At 41.0% G+C, this 17,665-nt stretch overlaps 1 protein-coding gene and 1 non-coding gene across 2 annotated transcripts; both read left to right on the top strand.

Moving 5' to 3' along the window:
- Positions 1–442: 442 nt before the first annotated feature.
- LOC101595666 (MOB kinase activator 1A) lies at positions 443–1,289 on the top strand. The gene has a single exon (XM_004666758.2). The coding sequence runs from the start codon at positions 477–479 to the stop codon at positions 1,125–1,127; it is 651 nt and encodes a 216-aa protein (XP_004666815.1). The 5' UTR covers positions 443–476; the 3' UTR covers positions 1,128–1,289.
- Positions 1,290–16,963: 15,674 nt separating this feature from the next.
- LOC123455154 lies at positions 16,964–17,069 on the top strand. Its single transcript, XR_006633713.1, has one exon. It is a non-coding gene; the product is annotated as a U6 spliceosomal RNA (small nuclear RNA).
- Positions 17,070–17,665: the final 596 nt, after the last annotated feature.

Genomic DNA, 17,665 nt, shown 5'->3' with positions numbered 1-17,665 from the left:
AGCACCAGGATGTAGGAGACAGTCCCTGAGGACACTCAACACCTACCAAAGCAGAAATCCAGAGGCTCCTAAGAGCTCCTCACTGAAGTAGATGTAAAACTCACCCATATGGGCTGGAGAGATAACTTAATGGTTAAGCGTTTGCCTGTGAAGCCTAAGGACCTCAGTTGAAGGCTCAAATTCCCCAGGATCCACATTAGCCAGATGCACGGGGGGGGGGGGGGGGGGGGGGGGGGGGGGCACACACGTCTGGAGTTCCTTTGCAGCGGCTGGAAGCCCTGGCATGCCCATTCTCTGTCTCTATCTGCCTCTTTCTTTCTCTGTCTGTTACTCTCAAATAAATAAATAAAAATAAATAGGAGCTGCTGGAACCCGGCTCTGAGCCGAGGACTGTCGCCGGCCCTCGGTTCCCGCGCCTGTTCCGAGTCCTGACCAGGGCGGGGGCCCGCGGCCCCTCCCCTGCGCCAGGGCCGAAGATGAGCTTCCTCTTCAGCTGCCGCTCTTCTAAAACATTTAAGCCAAAGAAGAATATCCCTGAAGGCTCTCATCAGTATGAACTCTTGAAACATGCAGAAGCGACTCTCGGAAGTGGCAATCTGAGACAAGCGGTTATGTTGCCAGAGAGAGAGGACCTCAATGAGTGGATTGCTGTTAACACTGTGGATTTCTTCCATCAAATCAACATGTTATATGGAACTATTACAGAATTTTGTACTGAAGCAAGCTGCCCAGTCATGTCTGCAGGTCCCAGGTATGAATATCATTGGGCAGATGGTACTAATATTAAAAAGCCCATTAAATGTTCTGCACCAAAATACATTGACTATTTGATGACTTGGGTTCAGGATCAGCTTGATGATGAAACTCTTTTTCCTTCTAAGATTGGTGTTCCATTTCCCAAAAACTTTATGTCTGTGGCCAAGACGATTCTAAAGCGGCTGTTCAGGGTTTATGCCCATATTTATCGCCAGCACTTTGATTCTGTGACGCAGCTGCAAGAGGAGGCCCACCTCAACACCTCCTTTAAGTGCTTTATTTTCTTTGTTCAGGAGTTTAGTCTGATTGATAGGCGCGAATTGGCACCTCTTCAGGAATTAATTGAGAAGCTTGGATCTAAAGACAGATAAATGTTTCTTCTAGAACACAGTTACCCTCTTGCTTCATCTAATGCTCTCTCAATGCTATCTGGCATAGACTAGTGGTATAGACTATAAGAAAATGGGATAAAAAAGATATCCATTGTCCCAAAGGTAGGTTGGTGTAATAGCTTCAGAATGAGACCTTAAGGACACAGAGCAGAAGTACTGTGTGGCCACGCCTGCTATCCTTAAGAGTCCTACTTGGTTGGAACATGTGATGACTAGTTTGTAGTTATTCTTTTATTCAGGAATCTGACTGCCTTTGTTTCAGGTAATAACATAATGGATGTTAAGAATTTTCAGCAATAATTTATTAATAAGGTTTCTAGAACAAAGTAAACATAATCAGAAGAGTTTTATTCTGATCTTTATTATAAGTAGAAAAGGTATGTTTAAGTTTCCTTATAATTTACAACTTCTTATCTCTTTGGGTAACCTTTTAGTTTCAAGGTTGTATGCTAATGTTTCTATAGATAAGAATATCTTTTTTTTTTTTCTAGCCAGGCATGGTTATGCACACTTGTTACATCCCAGCACTCTGGAGGTAGAGGCAGGAGGACTGCAAGTTTGATACCAGCTTGGAATACATAGTGAGACCTTGTTGTCTCCTCTCTCCCCTTACCCCCCCCCAAAAAAGAATATGTTTATTTTTGAAAATCCATGGTGGATGGTCTAAATCATCATGTGGCCTATATGGAATGGAATTAACCAAAGTTATTTTTAAAGTGACTTAATCTGAGATTGTATCCACATTTGTCTAAATTATTAGGGGAGAGTGTATCTGAAGTAACTATGTCTTCTAAGAATGATCTTGTAGGTTTATTATTATTATTTAATTCGCTTGAGACCAAGAGAGAAAGAGAAAGAGGAGTGAGAGAGGATAGGTGTGGCAGGGCTTCTAGCCATTGCAAATGAACTCCAGATGCATGCATCATCTTGTGCATCTGGCTTATGTGGGACCTGGAGAATTGAACCTGGACCCTTAGGCTTCACAGGCAAGTGCCTTAATCACTAACTCACCTCTGCAGCCTAGGTTTTTGTTTTAAAATGCTTCTTTCAAATTAATACGTAGCTTTTGACTGAGAAAAAAAAAAAAGACTTCTAAAAAACTGTGACAAATTTAACACTCTCAGCCACTGTCTTCAGTGACTTTGTTTTTCCAAGGCCTTGCAGTTCTGAATGAGAGGAAAGTATTCAGAGTACTTTTCTTCTTTGTTTCCTGGTCCCCCTGCCCCAACTTCCTAAGTAGGGTCTCAGTCTAGACCCACTGACCTGATACTCATTGTGTAGTTCCAGGCTAACCTTGAACTCATGGCCATCCTTCTACCTCTGCCAAGTGCTGAGACTTCTATGTTTTTATTGTGACTTGAAACTTAGTTTATGTTAAGAAATACACAAACTTTATACCAGTAAGGACAAAACTTAAGGCCACAATAAAAAAGCCTTGAGTGTGTGCACATTTACAACATGGCAGGAGGGTAGCTGTGCTGCTTATGAGAACAAACTTAAAAGGAGACAAAAATGGTAGAAGTACATTAAAAATAATCTTCATTCTGGTAATACTCAATGGATAGGTTGTGCTGTAGGGTTTTATCTTGTTTTGTATTGAAACTTGAATTTTTTCTTTTTGCATTGGGATAAAAGAACTTTTCTCATTTGATTCCTTGACTCTTGAAGTGTATGATGGCTTACGATGCATCCCAAGCACTTGCCAGACTGGCAGTGCTCTAGATAGTCAGCATTCTGTGACTCAGAGTTGGGGTTTTGGGAACATCCCCACTAGCTTCCTTGATTGCTTTAGAAAGGTTAGATTTCATGAGGGGTCTTTTTGGTTGTTATTTATTTTTATTATTCCAGTAGACTATAAGGAAAAGAATTGCTTAAAAAATCCAGTTTTAAAGCTGAGTGTGGTGGCACACACCTTTAATTCCAGCACTCAGGAGAATGAGGTAGGAAGATACGTGAGTTTGAAGCCAGCCTGGAGCTACAGAGTGAATTCCTCCTTATCAGCCTTGACTAGAGTGTGAGACCCTACCTTGAAAAAAAAAAAACAACAAAACCCCTCCAGTTTTAATGAGTCATTTTCAGTACATTCTTAAATAAGCCCAGAACTTTAAAGGTATTATTTCATTTAATTTAGGTGGAGACCATATATCACTGTTTGAGGATTTCAAGAAATGGGGTAATCACTTAGGAAAAACATTTGGTAATCCATGATGCTTGTTAATCCAGAGGTCCAGATGTCAGCCATTTGCAAACAAGAAAGCAGGTTTAAGTCCCTAAGGAAATTACATTATTTAAAATTTTAAGAAAAATTTTATTTTTTCATCATTTCTAATACTTCAAAAATCTCAAAGAGAAAAGATCTCACTTGTCTGCATGTATTTTCAATGATAGAATTCCCTCTACTTAACAAAGCTCCAAACGGAACCCGAGGTGGTTCTAGTCTAGGACAGTAAAACAGCTTAGTGAGATGGAAGGCAAAACTTTCTTGGTGATTTGAAACCTAGAATGTCGCTTATGTGTTGTTTTCCCTCTCCTCACTTCTTTTCTTTTCTTCTTTCTTTCTTTTTTTTTTTTTTTCTTTTGTTGTTTTTGAGCTAGGGTCTTACACTAGCTCAGGCTGACTTGGAATTCACTTGGTAGTCGTAGGGTGGCGTTGAACTCATGGCTCTCCTCCTACCTTTGCTTCCCAAGTGCTGGGATTAAAGGTATGCACCACTATTACCAGCTTTTTAGCTTCTTCTTTTTAATGAAAATTCATGAGCTAGTCTCGCTTAACCAACAGTACACCTAAACATTGCACTCTTTGTTTATTTCTGAGGCAGGAGAATTAGGAGAGTGGAAAAAGGATGGCACCTCCCTGTTCCAGCTGAAGGGCCTCCTTTGGTAGACCTCTGAGGAATCAGGCTGACCTGAACTCCTTTTTTTCCCCCCATGCCTGGGACTGCCTGCTGCACATGCGCCTTCCCCTCCCTACCTCCCTCATTTGTGCTCCTCATACTTGCTTACAATTATGGAGTGGAGAGTGCCTCCTAAATTACCTAGTTCATCCTGTGGTGCTTTAATTTTCAGGCCTTCTAAAAAACTTGGACAATGATATACACATTTTTCAAACTGTTGTAATACAGTTGTTGTAATACAGTTTTCATGTTGATGGCCAAATATATCCTCTATTTTTCTGACTGAATAAAGTGGCCAGTGGCAAGTAAAGTAGTCCATCTTAGGCTTCAGAGCTCTAGTTTCTGTGACTACTTCCTGGAGAACTGCAGATCTGAACTGTCCTTCACTCTGGCAACAAGTAGTGCAGAGTGCGGTAGTGGTAATAGTAGCTTTTACAAACCTCGTTGAGGTTTCCTGAGTACACTGCTGCCTTCTCTCTGAGCAGGGAGGTTACACCAGGAGTAGAGCTTCTCAGATATGTCAGAAGCATGAACAAATCAGCCCCAAGAGTGTGAGCCCTAGCAGTATGTTTCTCCGCAGCCCCAGTCATGGTGCTGGCGCTACCCAGCCTCACTCTTGGGACATGGTCTTTCAGGCTGGAACCCTGGCCTCAGAAGTACCAGCAGGTGGACAGCCTGTCACTGACCTTCTGTAGGCATGTTCTTTTCTCCCAACGTCAGCATGTAGATTTGGTTTCTGTTATTGTAGAATTCTGAAAAAGAGGAATAATACTAATCATTTGGTTTTCCTATTTCTGCATTTACTTTTAGTACTGGTTGTATAAAGCTTCAAGGAGTATTACATGTTACAGCAGTAACTTTATTGAAACAACTGCATTGAAATTTATACTTAGGTTATTCTCATATTCTATTTCAACAAGTATTCTGTAAATCCAGATGGATTACCAGTGTGCTACATATCAATTGTAGAACAACATTCTATGTTTGGCCTACATCAGATGTAGTTTGCAGAGGTTATCATCTAAAATATTTTTAAATGTTCCTCACATAAAAATTTATGTTGTATTTTTAAACCTTTGGGGCTTTATCTATTTTTCTAAGTCAGTTAACTGTACTTTTTTAAAAAAGTATTTTGTATCTACGTTTGTAACTTCATCAGAATAAAATATATTGAGAGCAAAAAATAAATAAATAAATAAACAAAAAAATGATTAAAAATAAAATAAATAAGACCAGATGCAGAGGAATATCCCTTAAAAAAACAAAAACAAAAACCAAACTCACCTACCAAGGCTTAGGGAATTTTGCAGAAGAGGGGGCAATAAGATTGTAATAGCCTCCAATTGAGACATTATGCCCAGTGGCATTCCTTCTCCACAAAATAACTTACTACTATTTCCACAATGCATAAACTACAGCCCCATGGGTAATACCTGCAACCCTACTGAGGAGTATTCCCAGGGGGATGGGGGCAGGTGTGAGGGAAAAAGAGGGTACCAACACATTATGTATCCATAGGAAACTTCTTTTTTTTAAATTTAATTTATTAGTTTTCTTTTCATCAATACAGGCAGTTTGGTACCATTGTTTAGGCTCATCAATGATCTACCCCCTCCCAATGAACCCTCCTTGTTGATGTAAATGGGTAATGCATTGTGGAGTTAGCCCACAGTTATTGGTACGATAAATGACTGCATATCATGACTCAACATGTGACTCTGACATTCTTTCTGCCCCCTCTTCTGCAAAATTTCCCTGAGCCATGTTGGGTTCACTTTTGGTCTGCTTCAGTGCTGAGGTGTAGGGGGTCTCTGAGGCTCTGGCTCTCTGATTTGGTAGGGGTTGATTTTCCTCTGCGTTGGTCTCCTTTCCCTTTGTGTTGGTATCCAGTTTATCAGGAAAAAAATCACCCTTGCTTGTTTCGCCAAATATCCTTAGTTTCATTCAGGCCTCTTTTGAGGTATGTTGGGGCAGCTCTCTTCTTAGGATCTGCATCTATCTGAAAAAGAGAAGCAGATTCTCCAACGGAGAGTAAGTTAGCACCCGGAAAATTGAGATAACAATTATTTTTTTGATAGAGAGTTTGATAGGTGTAGGTCCTCTTGTAGCCCATGATTGATGGGAGCTTGATATTGGAGAGTGGGCTTATGTTTGGGTATGGTTCTGACTTGTTTCCCAGCTCCAGCTATGGGTCTCATACCACTGAGCAGATCAGTTAGCTGAATCAAGAGCAGATGGTTCCCTAACATGGCTGTGTGCCACTATTGCACTTGTGTGGACATCACAACAGGTTATTTGCTGCTAAGTAGGTTATGTGCTTGAACAGATATTGGTCATTTTCCCCCAGTAGCCCATGTAGCACCTTCTGGCACTAGACATGCTGACTGTCTGGGGACTGACTCTCTCCTGGCTTCCAGCCATGCCATTCCATTTTACGTGTCAGCTGCGTATGGAGTCTTCAGCAATAGGGTCTTACTACTGACCTTTGGTGGGTCATCAAGTACTCTGACAGAAGTCTGTCATTGTTTTGGGAAACCTTGCAGGTTTCTCTGATCTAGAGCTCATTGTGTATGGTAGCCCAAGCTGGTAGTGGGGGTTACAGGTCAGTGCCCACTAAGAAATTGAGGAAAAACATAACTAATATACAAGAGTTAGAGAGGAGGTGGGGGGAGAGTGGGAGAGGGAGGGAGGGAAGATATAAAAGATTTAGGTTAGTCTTGATCCTACCCTTTCCAGTGTATTGTGGTCCGGGTGTTTCCTGTAAGGGTCTAGTGAAGGTTCAGCCATTTGGTCTGTTTTTTAGGAAGTAAAATTTTATGGTACCATTACCTTTTGGGTCCAAATTAGTGTTTTCCACCCCTTCAATGCCCTCCCCTCCCTCCCCATCCATCCTATTGTCTAGTTCATGAGGCACTTGCTGGGTATGTAAGGTATCTTGGGTAGATTCAGATTAGGTGTTGTAGATGAGTGAGACTATGTGTCGATTTTTTTTTCTGTGATTGTGTAAGTTCAAGGAGAATGATCGGTTCCAGGTTCAAACATTTTTCCTCAAATTTCTTTGTGTCTTCTTTTCTTACTGTTGCATAGAATTCCATTGTGTAGATATACCACATCTTAGTTATCCTTTCTTCTAATGATGGACATCTGGGTTGATTCCAGCTTTTAGCTATTACAAATTGAGCCACTACAAACATGGTTGAGCAAATCTTTCTGAGGTTTTAGGGTAGATGCCCAGTAAGGGCATCTGTTGGTCAACTGGGTCTGTTGGTATCTGTATAGTCACTTTTTCAGGAGTTTCCTTATTGCTTTCCAAAGTGGTTGTACCATCCTACATTCCCACCAACAGTGAATGAGTGTTCCTTCTTCTCCACATCCTCGCCAGCATTTATTGTCATTTAATTTTTTGATGTTGCCTATCCTTATTCTGGTAAGGTAGAATCTCATAGTTGTTTTAATTTGCATTTCTCTGATGATTAGGGATGATGAACATTTTCTTAAGTGTGTGTTGCCATTTGTATATCTTCCTCTGTGAACTGCCTGTTCAACTCTGCGCCCCATTTTGTGAATGGCGTATTTGTCTTCTTATTGTTTAGAATTTTGAGTTCTTTGTAGATTCTAGAGATTAGGCCCTTATCAGTTGGATAACCCGCAAATATTTTCTCCCATTCTGTGGGTATTCTATTGTCTTTGCTTATTATATGCTTGTCTGTAAAGAAACTCTTCAGCTTCATATGATCCTTTTGGTTGAGTGACTGTTTAAGAACTTGAGCTACTGGGGTTTTGTTCAGAAAGTCTTTTTCCATTCCTATATCATGGAAAGTATATCCTAAATTTTCTTCCAGTAGGATTCGAGTTTCTGGTCTTATGTTGAGGTCTTTGATCCATTTGGATTTGAGTGTAGTGCATGGTGAAATGTGTGGATCAAGTTTTAGTTTCCTGCATGTGGTTATCCAGTTTGTCCAGCACCATTTGTTGAAGATGCTATCTTTTTTCCAGCCTATATTGTTCGAGCCTTTGTCGAATGTCAAGAAGCTATAGTAGCTTGACCCAAAATCCGGGTCCTCGAGTCTATTCCATTGGTCTATACTCCTGTTTTTATGCCAGTACCCTGCTGTTTTTAATAGTATGGCTTTGTAGTATAGCTTTAGATCAGGTATGGTGATGCCACTAGAGGTATTTCTTTTGCTGAGGATATGTTTGGATATGTGAGGCCTTCTGTTTTTTCACATGAAATTTGAGATCATTTTTTCTATCTCTGTGAAGAACAATGTAGGGATTTTAATTGGAATTGCGTTAAATCTATTTATTGCCTTTGGTAGGATTCTCATCTTCACAATGTTAATTCTGCCTATCCAGGAGCATGGGAGGTCTTTCCATCTTCTCACATCCTCCTCAATTTCTTATCTGAGAAATTTTATATTTTTTTTGTATAGATCTTTTACTTCCTTGGGTAGCATTATTCCAAGATATTTTATTTTATTTTTTGTTGCTATTGAAAATGGGACTATTATTTCTTTTTCTGTATCTTTGTCATTTGCATACAGAAATGCTACCGATTTTTGTGCATTGATTTTGTATCCTGCTACTTTGCTATAGGAGTTATTCACCTTCAGGAGTTGTGGGATGAAGTATCTTGGGTCTCTTACATATATAATGATGCCATCAGCAAATAGAGCTAACTTAACTTCTTCCTTTCCAAATTGTATCCCTTTTATTTCCTTCTCCTGTCTTATTGCTTGAGCTAGGACTTCCCAAACTATATTGAAAAGCAGAGGTGAGAGAGGACATCCCTGTCTTTTTCCTGATCTCAATGGGAATTCCTCCAGTCTCTCTCCATCAAGTATTATTTGGGCCTTTGGAGCTTTGTATATTGCCTTTATTATGTTAAGATGTGAACCGGCAGTGCTGGTTCTCTCCAGTGTTTTGATCATGAAGTGATGTTGTATCTTGTCAAAGGCCTTTTCTGCATCTATCAAAATGATCATGTGCTTTTTATGTTTAACCTTGTTTATGTGGTGTATTACATTAACAGATTTTCGTATGTTGAACCACCCTTGTGTTCCTGGGATAAATCCCACTTGGTCAAGGTGGATAATGCTTTTGATGTGTTGTTGGATTTGGTTTGCAAGTATTTTGTTCAGGATCTTTGCATCTATGTTCATTAGGGAAATAGGCCCGTAGTTTTCTTTTCTTGTGGCATCTCTGCCTGGTTCTGGGATTAGGGTGATACTAGCTTCATATAAGGAGTTGGGTAGCTTTCCCTGTTCTTCAATTGTGTGGCACAGTTTTAGAAAAATAGGTTTGAGTTCTTCCATGAAGGTTTGATAAAATTCGGCTGGAAACCTATCTGGTCCTGGACTCTTCTCTTTTGGGAGTTTTTTTTTTTATTACTTTTTTCTATCTCCATGAGTGTGATGGGTTCATTGAGGTGATTAATCTGCTCTGAGTTTAGCTTTGGTAGATGATATGTGTCCAGGAATTTATCCATCTCCTCCACATTTTCCAGTTTTGTGGAGTAGAGGTTTTTGAAATAAGTCCTGATGATTCTCCCAATCTCACTTATGTCTGTTGTGATCTCTCCTTTTTCATTTTGAATTTTGTTAATTCAAGTCTCTCCATTTTTGCTTGATCAAATTGGCCAGAGGTTTGTCAATCTTGTTTATTTTTTTCAAAGAACCAGCTCTTTGTTTTCTCAATTGCCTTAATTGTTTCCTTGGTTTCCAAGTCATTAATTTCTGCTCTGATTTTAATTATTTCTTTCCTTCTGGAGCTCTTTGGATTGGATTTTTCTTGATTTTCCATTGCCTTTATGTGGATGGTTAGGCTATTGATTTGGGATCTTTCTGTCTTTTTTATGAAGGCATTGAGTGCTACGAATTTTCCCCTGAGGACTGCCTTCATTGTGTCCCATAAGTTTTGGTATGATGAGTTCTCATTGTCATTCAATTCCAGGAATTTTGCAATTTCATTTTTTATTTCATCTACTATCCATTTATTGTTTAAGAGAGTGCTGTTCAGTTTCCAGTTGCCATTGGGATTCTTGTTGGTTTTTTTTGTTGTTGTTGTTGAGTTCTAGGAATATAGCCTTGTGATCTGATATCATGCCGGGAATTATGTCGATTTTCCTAAATATGTGGAGGCAGTCTTTGTATCCAGTATATGGTTTATTTTAGAGAATGTTCCATGGGCTGCTGTGAAGAAAGTGTATTTTGTAGATTTGGGATGGAAAGTTCTGTAGATGTCTGTTAGGTCTAAGTGTTCTATGGTTTTTTGAGCTCTCTTATTTCCCTGTTGAGTTTCTGTTTGGATGATCTGTCTGTTACTGATAATGGTGTGTTGAAGTCCCTAGCTATGATGGTGTTGGTGTTTATTTCTGTTTTATTGTCAAGTAGGTTTTGTTTTATGAACTGTGGTGCCCCTGTGTTTGGTGCATACAGATTTATGATTGTAATATCCTCTTGATGGATTGTTCCCTTGATAAGTAGTAAGAAGCCTTCTTTGTCTTTTTAAATTATTTTTGGTTTGAAGTCAATTTTATCCGACATTAATATAGCTACTCCTGCTTTTTTGTTATTCCCATTTGCTTGGAATATTGTTTTCCACCCTTTCACCCTGAGGAGGTTTCTGTCTTTAGTGGTAAGGTGGGTTTCTTGAACGCAGCAGATTAAGGGGTCTAATTTTTTGATCCATCCTGTTAGCTTGTGTCTCCTTATGGGTGAATTGAAAGGCCCAAGAATTCAGAAGCTCAGAAATACTATCACGCTCCAAGGGGAGCTTAAGGAGGCTCCCTGCATACCTCAAACTCCAGGCTTTACTCTCTGTTGGAAGCAAGTAAGGAATCCCTCTTCTCATTATATCAGAGCCCGCTCCTAATATAAAACTAGGTAAAAGGGCATGAGATAGCCCTCAAGGATGGGAAATGAGTAATGAAGTGAACCACTTATTTGGTTTCTGTAAATAGCCTGCACTATAAGCCTTACACTATAAGCCTTAATAGCCCACACTGTAAGCCTTAGTAGCTCGCACCATAAGCTGTAACAGCCTGTCTCAGACCACCAAGGTCATAGGAGGCTGATACCATACTCTGCTACCCCCACCTAAGGAATTGCACAAAGGCTGACCTCCAAGGTCATAGGAGACTGGTACCACACTCTGCTACTCCCACCCAAGGACCTGCGCAAATGCTGACCACCAAGGTCATAAACTAATTGGCTTAGAAACTATGGGGTGGCACAACCTGACTGGCTAACACCTTGCGGGCTCCTGATATTAAAAAATGATTGGTCTAATGCACAGGCTTTGTTAGAAACCCTATAAAAACTGTCCTGTTCCTGCATTTGGGGCTCTGCAGTCCTCTACCCCTGTGCGGTGTACGACTGTGGGCCCCAGCGCGCTTGGAATAAAATCCTCTTGCAGTTTGCATCAAGACCACTTCTTGTGAGTGATTTGGGGTGTTGCCATATCCGGGCAGAGCGTGGGGGACCCCCTGCTGGGGTGTTTTCCTTCAGAATTAAGGCCATTAATATTTAGGGTGATGACTGTGAGATTTGATTTGATCCCTGCCATGTTGTGGTGGTAGAGGTGTGTTGATGTTTTCAGGGCATTTGTAATCTTTTGTGTGTACTCTGGGTTTGGTTGTTGTGATGTGCTTCTTGTAGGCATTTTTGTTTGGTTATTTGTTTCTTCTCTGTGCAGAAATTCCTGGAATACTTTCTGTAGGTTAGGTTTTGTGTTCATATAATTGTAAAGCTGAGTTTTGTCATGGAAAGTTTTTCTTTCACTATCTATTATAAGGGAGACTTTTGCCGGGTAGTGTAGTTTGGGTTGGAAGCCATAGTTTCTTAGAGTTTGGAGAGTTTCATTCCAGGCCCTTCTAGCTTTCTGGGTTTCCATTGAGAAGTCTGAAGTAATTCTGATGGGGTGCCCTTTGAAAGTGGTGTGTTGTTTTTCCCTAGCTGCTTTTAGAATTTTCTCTTTGCTGTCAATGTTTAGAGTCTTAATGATAATATGTCTTGGGAAGTTTCTCCTTTGGTCCAGTCGGTTAGGAGTTCTGTTCACTTCTTGTATCTTTCTTTTAAGAGACAGGGGAAGTTTTCTACATTTATTGTGTTAAATAAATTCTCCATGCCTTTGGTCTGAAATTCTTCTCCTTCTGGTATTCCAATGATTCTGATATTAGGATGTTTAAGTGTATCCCACAATTCCCTCATGTTTTGTTCATAGGAACTTTTGAACTTACTGAAATTTTGAACTCTCGAACTGTTTCTTCCATCCTGTCTTCCAGGTCAGAGTTTCTATCATCTACTTCGCTGACTCTATTCTTGAGAGCCTGTAGAGAGTTTTGGACTTGTTTAATTAAGTTTGCATTTTCTCCTACTTTCCTATGTATTACTTCCATCACTCTGTCCAACTCCCTTTTCACCCCATTTTCTGATTTTCTTGATGATTCTTGGAAATCTTCCTTGCATTTCTTTATGTTTTCATTTAGTGTGGCCAGCTGATTTTTAAGGTCCTCTTTTTTTCACTCTCCCTCAACTCTCTTAGCTCTCTTTTAATTCCTTCCAGTATCTTATTATATTGCTCTATCTTAGTGATGGTAGCATCCACACGATTATCTGTCCTTTGTTGCTTTCCTGCAAGTTCTAGAAGTCAGTTGGTCAGGGTTGCATTGCTCATAGCTTCCACTTGATATTCTGATCCTAAACACTCTTCTATGTTTTGGTTAGATGTAATCCTTGTTGGACTGGGTGATCTGTCTGGATTTTCTTGCATTTTATTTTTCATGTTATTTCTTTTGCGCTGTGGTCTACCCATGTCAGTTTATGGACAGGTAGGTGGGTGGAGCAGCCTGGGCTCTAGCTCAATGAGAATGCAAGGCAGCCTGGGGCAGATGCCAAGCATCCTGGGTTTTTGCTCTCTCTTGCCAAAGCTGCCTATCTACTGCCTGACAGGAGTGCCAAAGTTGCCTGAATTCTCACCCAGTAGTGCACCAAAGCTGCCTGCCTTTCGAGCTTGGAAGGGGACTGAGGTAACAAGCCCCTGAAAGTGGCCAAACTCTGGCTGGGCACACTGGGACCTGCAAACAGTCTGTGCTCTCCTTCCTCATGGGAGTGGGGGATGGGCAGCAACTGACAGGTAGGTGATGGCACCTGAGCTGGTGCTAGTGACTCTGTGGGCTTGTGTGGCCCTTGCTGTGGGACTGGGCCTGCTGCACGTGCAATTGTAGTGCAGAGGCAGCTGATGGGGGCATGGGATCAGGGCACACAGTGGCTGGCCGGCGGGTTGCGATCAGAGCACAGCAGCGGGGGTCTAGTAGCCTCCTAATCACAGCGGAGGTGGTCCCCACGGGTGTGCGAAGTGAGCACAGTGTGGCGGGCTGGTGCACAATGGTGGAGTTCCCTGCCTGGTGAAGGTCCCGACGGGTGTGTGATCAGAGCACAGTGCAGCAGGCTGGCAGGCATGCGATCAGAGCACAGCTGCTTGGGGCGCAGGTGCGGCAGCTGTATGGTAGACTACCCACCCAAGAGGGGATCCGCGATTCCCTGTTTTTCCCCACTCTGTGCCCTCCCACTGTCAAGAAAACCCTGATAACCCTTAATTTCTTGCCTTTCTTTTCCTGGTATTTGCAGCACAGCTAGGCAGTCGCCATCTTGGTCAGAAGTCTCACCATTTTGGTCAGAAGTCAGGAAACTTCTTGATAATAATAATAATAATAATATATTTTAAAAATTAAGTCTTGCATAATGACACATGCCTTTAATCCAAGCATTTGGGAGGCAGAGGTATGAGGATTGCCATTGAGGCCACCCTGAAACTACATAGTGAATTCCAGGTCAGCCTGGGCTAGAACCTTGAAAAACTGAAAAAAATAAATTAAGAAGTAAAAAAAAAAAAAAAAAAAAGGCTCAGGAGATGGGTCAGTGGTTAAAGGCACTTGCAATGCTGCTGGCTAGGGTTCAATCCCCAGTACCCACATTATGCCAGACACAATATGTGGCATAAGCTGCTATTATTTGTAGTGGCAAGAAACCCTTGTGCACCCATACACACACACACACACACACACACACAAATTAATGGCTATTTAGAGTGTAACAACAAGTTTGAAAGCCAGGAAGAATTTTGATGGTGACTCCCTTGGACTCTGTAGACCTGAAATAAGCCCCATTCCCTCCACTGCCCCCCCCCCCCCACCAAAGAGAAGGAACTTAGAAAAAACCCTGCATTTCTAAAGAGATTAAAAAATAAAACCATTAAATAAAAAATGTCCCTTTCCCACCCTGGCAGTCAGGCTGCTAGAATGGAAAAGATAACCTTACCAGTGTGAAGACCCAGATGTGTGTAGCTAAAGGGCCAGGGAGAACTAATTTATTCTTTAATGAAATTCTAGTCTCAATAGTTCTTTGAAATAGAAATTTTAGTACATAAGAATTAAATTTATTCGACCTGGTGGTCTTTGGTATTCTAAATTTAGGGATCTAAGTATGTGGTCAAGGCAGATTCTGAGGTAGGGCTGTGTATGGGGTATGGGGCTGAGTGTCTAGCCATATTTATTTGGTTGTGATGTCTTAGTATAGGTTTCTTAAGCTTTCTTAAAGATGCAATTTCTTAACAATTTGCTTCTTCATTTACAGACTGTTTTTCTTGTCTCAGTTGTTTAGGCATTACATATGTGTTAGTTAATCTAGATTGTCAACTGGCAGCATCTAGAATCAGTTAGTATACAAATTTTAAGGTAAGTCTGTGAAGGAGTTTCTACATTAGGTCAGTTGAGGTTGCCTAAATGTGTATGTCAACATTTCATGGGCTGAGATCACAGACTGAATAAAAAGGAGACAATGAGCTGAGTACCAGCATGTATCTGTCTTTTTCCTGACAATGCATGCCATGTGACCACCTATTTTATGCTCCTGCTGCCTTCCCTGGAATGATGGACTGTATCACCTCAGACTAACTGAAGTAAACACTTTCACTTTCCAGGACCTTTTACCAGAGTTAGCAACTGACCAGACCTGTTTACTTACACATACCTCTTGCCTTCCATCTAGATCTTCCATATTTAAACCTGAAGCTCCCATCAGTACCCATGAAGATGGCTAAGGATAGTGGGGCCCCTTTGTCTTCCTAGTATATCTATACTGGTTAATATCCCTTTCTTATTTTACTGTTAGTTTCTTTTTTCCATTTTCTTTTATGGAATGTGGCCTGATCTGTTTTCTGGGTCTCCCAAAAGTCAGGCCTCCTCTGGCCTAGGACTTTGGCAACATCAGCACAGTAAGTCTGTTAATGGGGTAGTCAGTACAAGGTTGCTGATGCCTGTTGGGTAAGAAAAGAACCACCACCATCGCAACAAAATAGGACTACTTTTACAAAGACCAAATATTGAGACAAAATCATGAAGTTTTCTTAGATTTCTCAGGCTGTTGCCAAGTAGTGTTTAGAAATGAGTGGCTTTTGTTAAGATGACCTAGATTAAAGAAACACTTCTTTTCCCATCTTCCTGTGCCTTGAAAATATCGAGAAAGAAAATTCTTTTATTTTTCTAAAGAATTTAAAAGAAAACAGTTATGGGACTGGGATGTTCAAGTTCTACTGATACTGAGATAGTGTGTGCTTTGGGAAAGAGAAGCAAGGTGAGAGTGTGTGGTTTGCAAGTGTCCTCTCACTGACCTGACCTTGGATAACTCAGTGTAGCCCAGGTTACCAACAGGAGGAAAAGGTCAGCATACCTGGGATGATGCAGGCATGCCTGGTCTAGCATCAGGAAGGATTGTAAACAATAAGAATCAAAACAAATTTGGCTGTTGGTATGCCATTTAGATTCTATTGTAGAATTAACTGGGGCTACAGCCAAAATTTTGAGCAAAATAAAGGCATACTCTTTCTAGCATCCAGGAAATGACAGAGGTGGGACCAGGTAGAGCCCAGGAAGCAAGACCACTGGGAATCTGTTACTAAATACTGGCCTGGTTACATCCTGTAAAGTTATGCCACTCAGAGTATTGGTGCTTAGCTAATAAACAACACAGTATGAACTCATTAGAACTGTAAATTCATAGGTTTTGCTTTGAATACTATATTTGAATCTCTGAGGATGGGCTCCAAGAAACTACACTGTCTAGTAAATTCTTACACACATTCAAGGTTGAGGATGCTGCTATAAAGGATACCTTTAGGAATGATGTCATTCTTCTTTTGGTCACCTGAAGTACATCTGTATCCATCCTGCAGCTCCTGCTTTGGAGGCATGCACTCTACAGGGTTAACTTTCCACACTCATGTAATATGGGGATGCTTTTTAGCTATGAAGGCTCAACTGGGAAAACCACAACTTCCAGGAAATAAATTCTACCACCTGGGTTCAGTCTATTTACTTGAGAGGAGTGTTTCATAGCTTTGATTCATCAGAACACAGGTCCTGCATTTAAGTGGGTATGGATGATGACAGAGTATGGAGGTTTCAAGTATTGAACAGCAATCAATCCCCTCTCTGTTTTGGTGAGTTAGGGTAATCCTCCCTCCCTCCCTCCTTTCCTCTCTTCCTCCCTCCCTCCCTCCCTCCCTCCCTCCCTCCCTCCCTCCCTCCCTCCCTCCCTCCCTCCCTCCCTTCCTTCCTTCCTTCCTTCCTTCCTTCCTTCCTTCCTTCCTTTCTTCTTTCCTTCCCTCCTTGAAAGGCTATGGATACCCAAAGAAAAGCAGGCAGTGGCCTCCTGGGGGTAGATTCAGGAAAGTGACAAAGACTTCCAGGACTTCCTACCTGCCAATGTTCCCTCTGAAAATTGATTATTTTCTTTTGCTATTTAAACCTTTGTTACCTAAAATATGATATTTTTGAGCAGGTACTAATTTAAATAGACTCCATTAGTGAATTTAAGAAGGACTTCAAATATGTATATTTTTACCTTAAAAATACATATAATAGTGCTCGCTTTGGCAGCACATATACTAAAATTGGAATAATACAGAGAAGATTAGTATGGCCCTATGAAAGGATGACACGCAAATTTGTGATGTGTTCCATATTTTTAAAATGGCATTGGATGTAGCTAAAAATTACTTTCCAATTTTTAGGCCCATTTTTCATACTAATTCCATGATTTTTTCAAATAAGTGAGATTTAACAAATTCTATACCAGCAAGTTCTGACAAACCAGATGCCCTAAGGTTTGAATAAAGAACAGACATAGCAGGGCATGGTGGTGCATGCCTTTGATCTCAGCACTCAGGAGGCAGGGCTGTTATAGAGGACTTAGAAGATCATGTCCTGTAGCCACTTGTCTCCTCCTGTACCTGTCTGACACAATGTCACCACAGCAAGCCATAGACAGCCTGCTGGATGTCAGGGGATCCGGAGCCATACAAACCATCAAGCAAAATAATTACCTTCATGAGCTCTGGGACAAACTAGCTAGATATTTGTCATCAAGAGATTCACTCTTGGGCTGGAGAGGTGGCTTAGCAGTTAAGCGCTTGTCTGTGAAGCCTAAGGATCACTGTTTGAGGCTCGATTCTCAAGAACCAACGTTAGCCAGATGCACAAGGGGGTTTGTTTGCAGTGACTGAAAGCCCTGGTGTGTCCATTCTCTCTATCTCTATCTGCCTCTTTTTCTGTCTGTCACTCTC

This window comes from Jaculus jaculus, chromosome 15, assembly GCF_020740685.1.
Source record: "Jaculus jaculus isolate mJacJac1 chromosome 15, mJacJac1.mat.Y.cur, whole genome shotgun sequence".
Lineage (NCBI taxonomy): Eukaryota > Metazoa > Chordata > Mammalia > Rodentia > Dipodidae > Jaculus > Jaculus jaculus.
The sequence above is the reverse complement of the archived record's forward strand: the minus strand, read 5'-3'. Positions and strand labels throughout refer to the sequence as shown.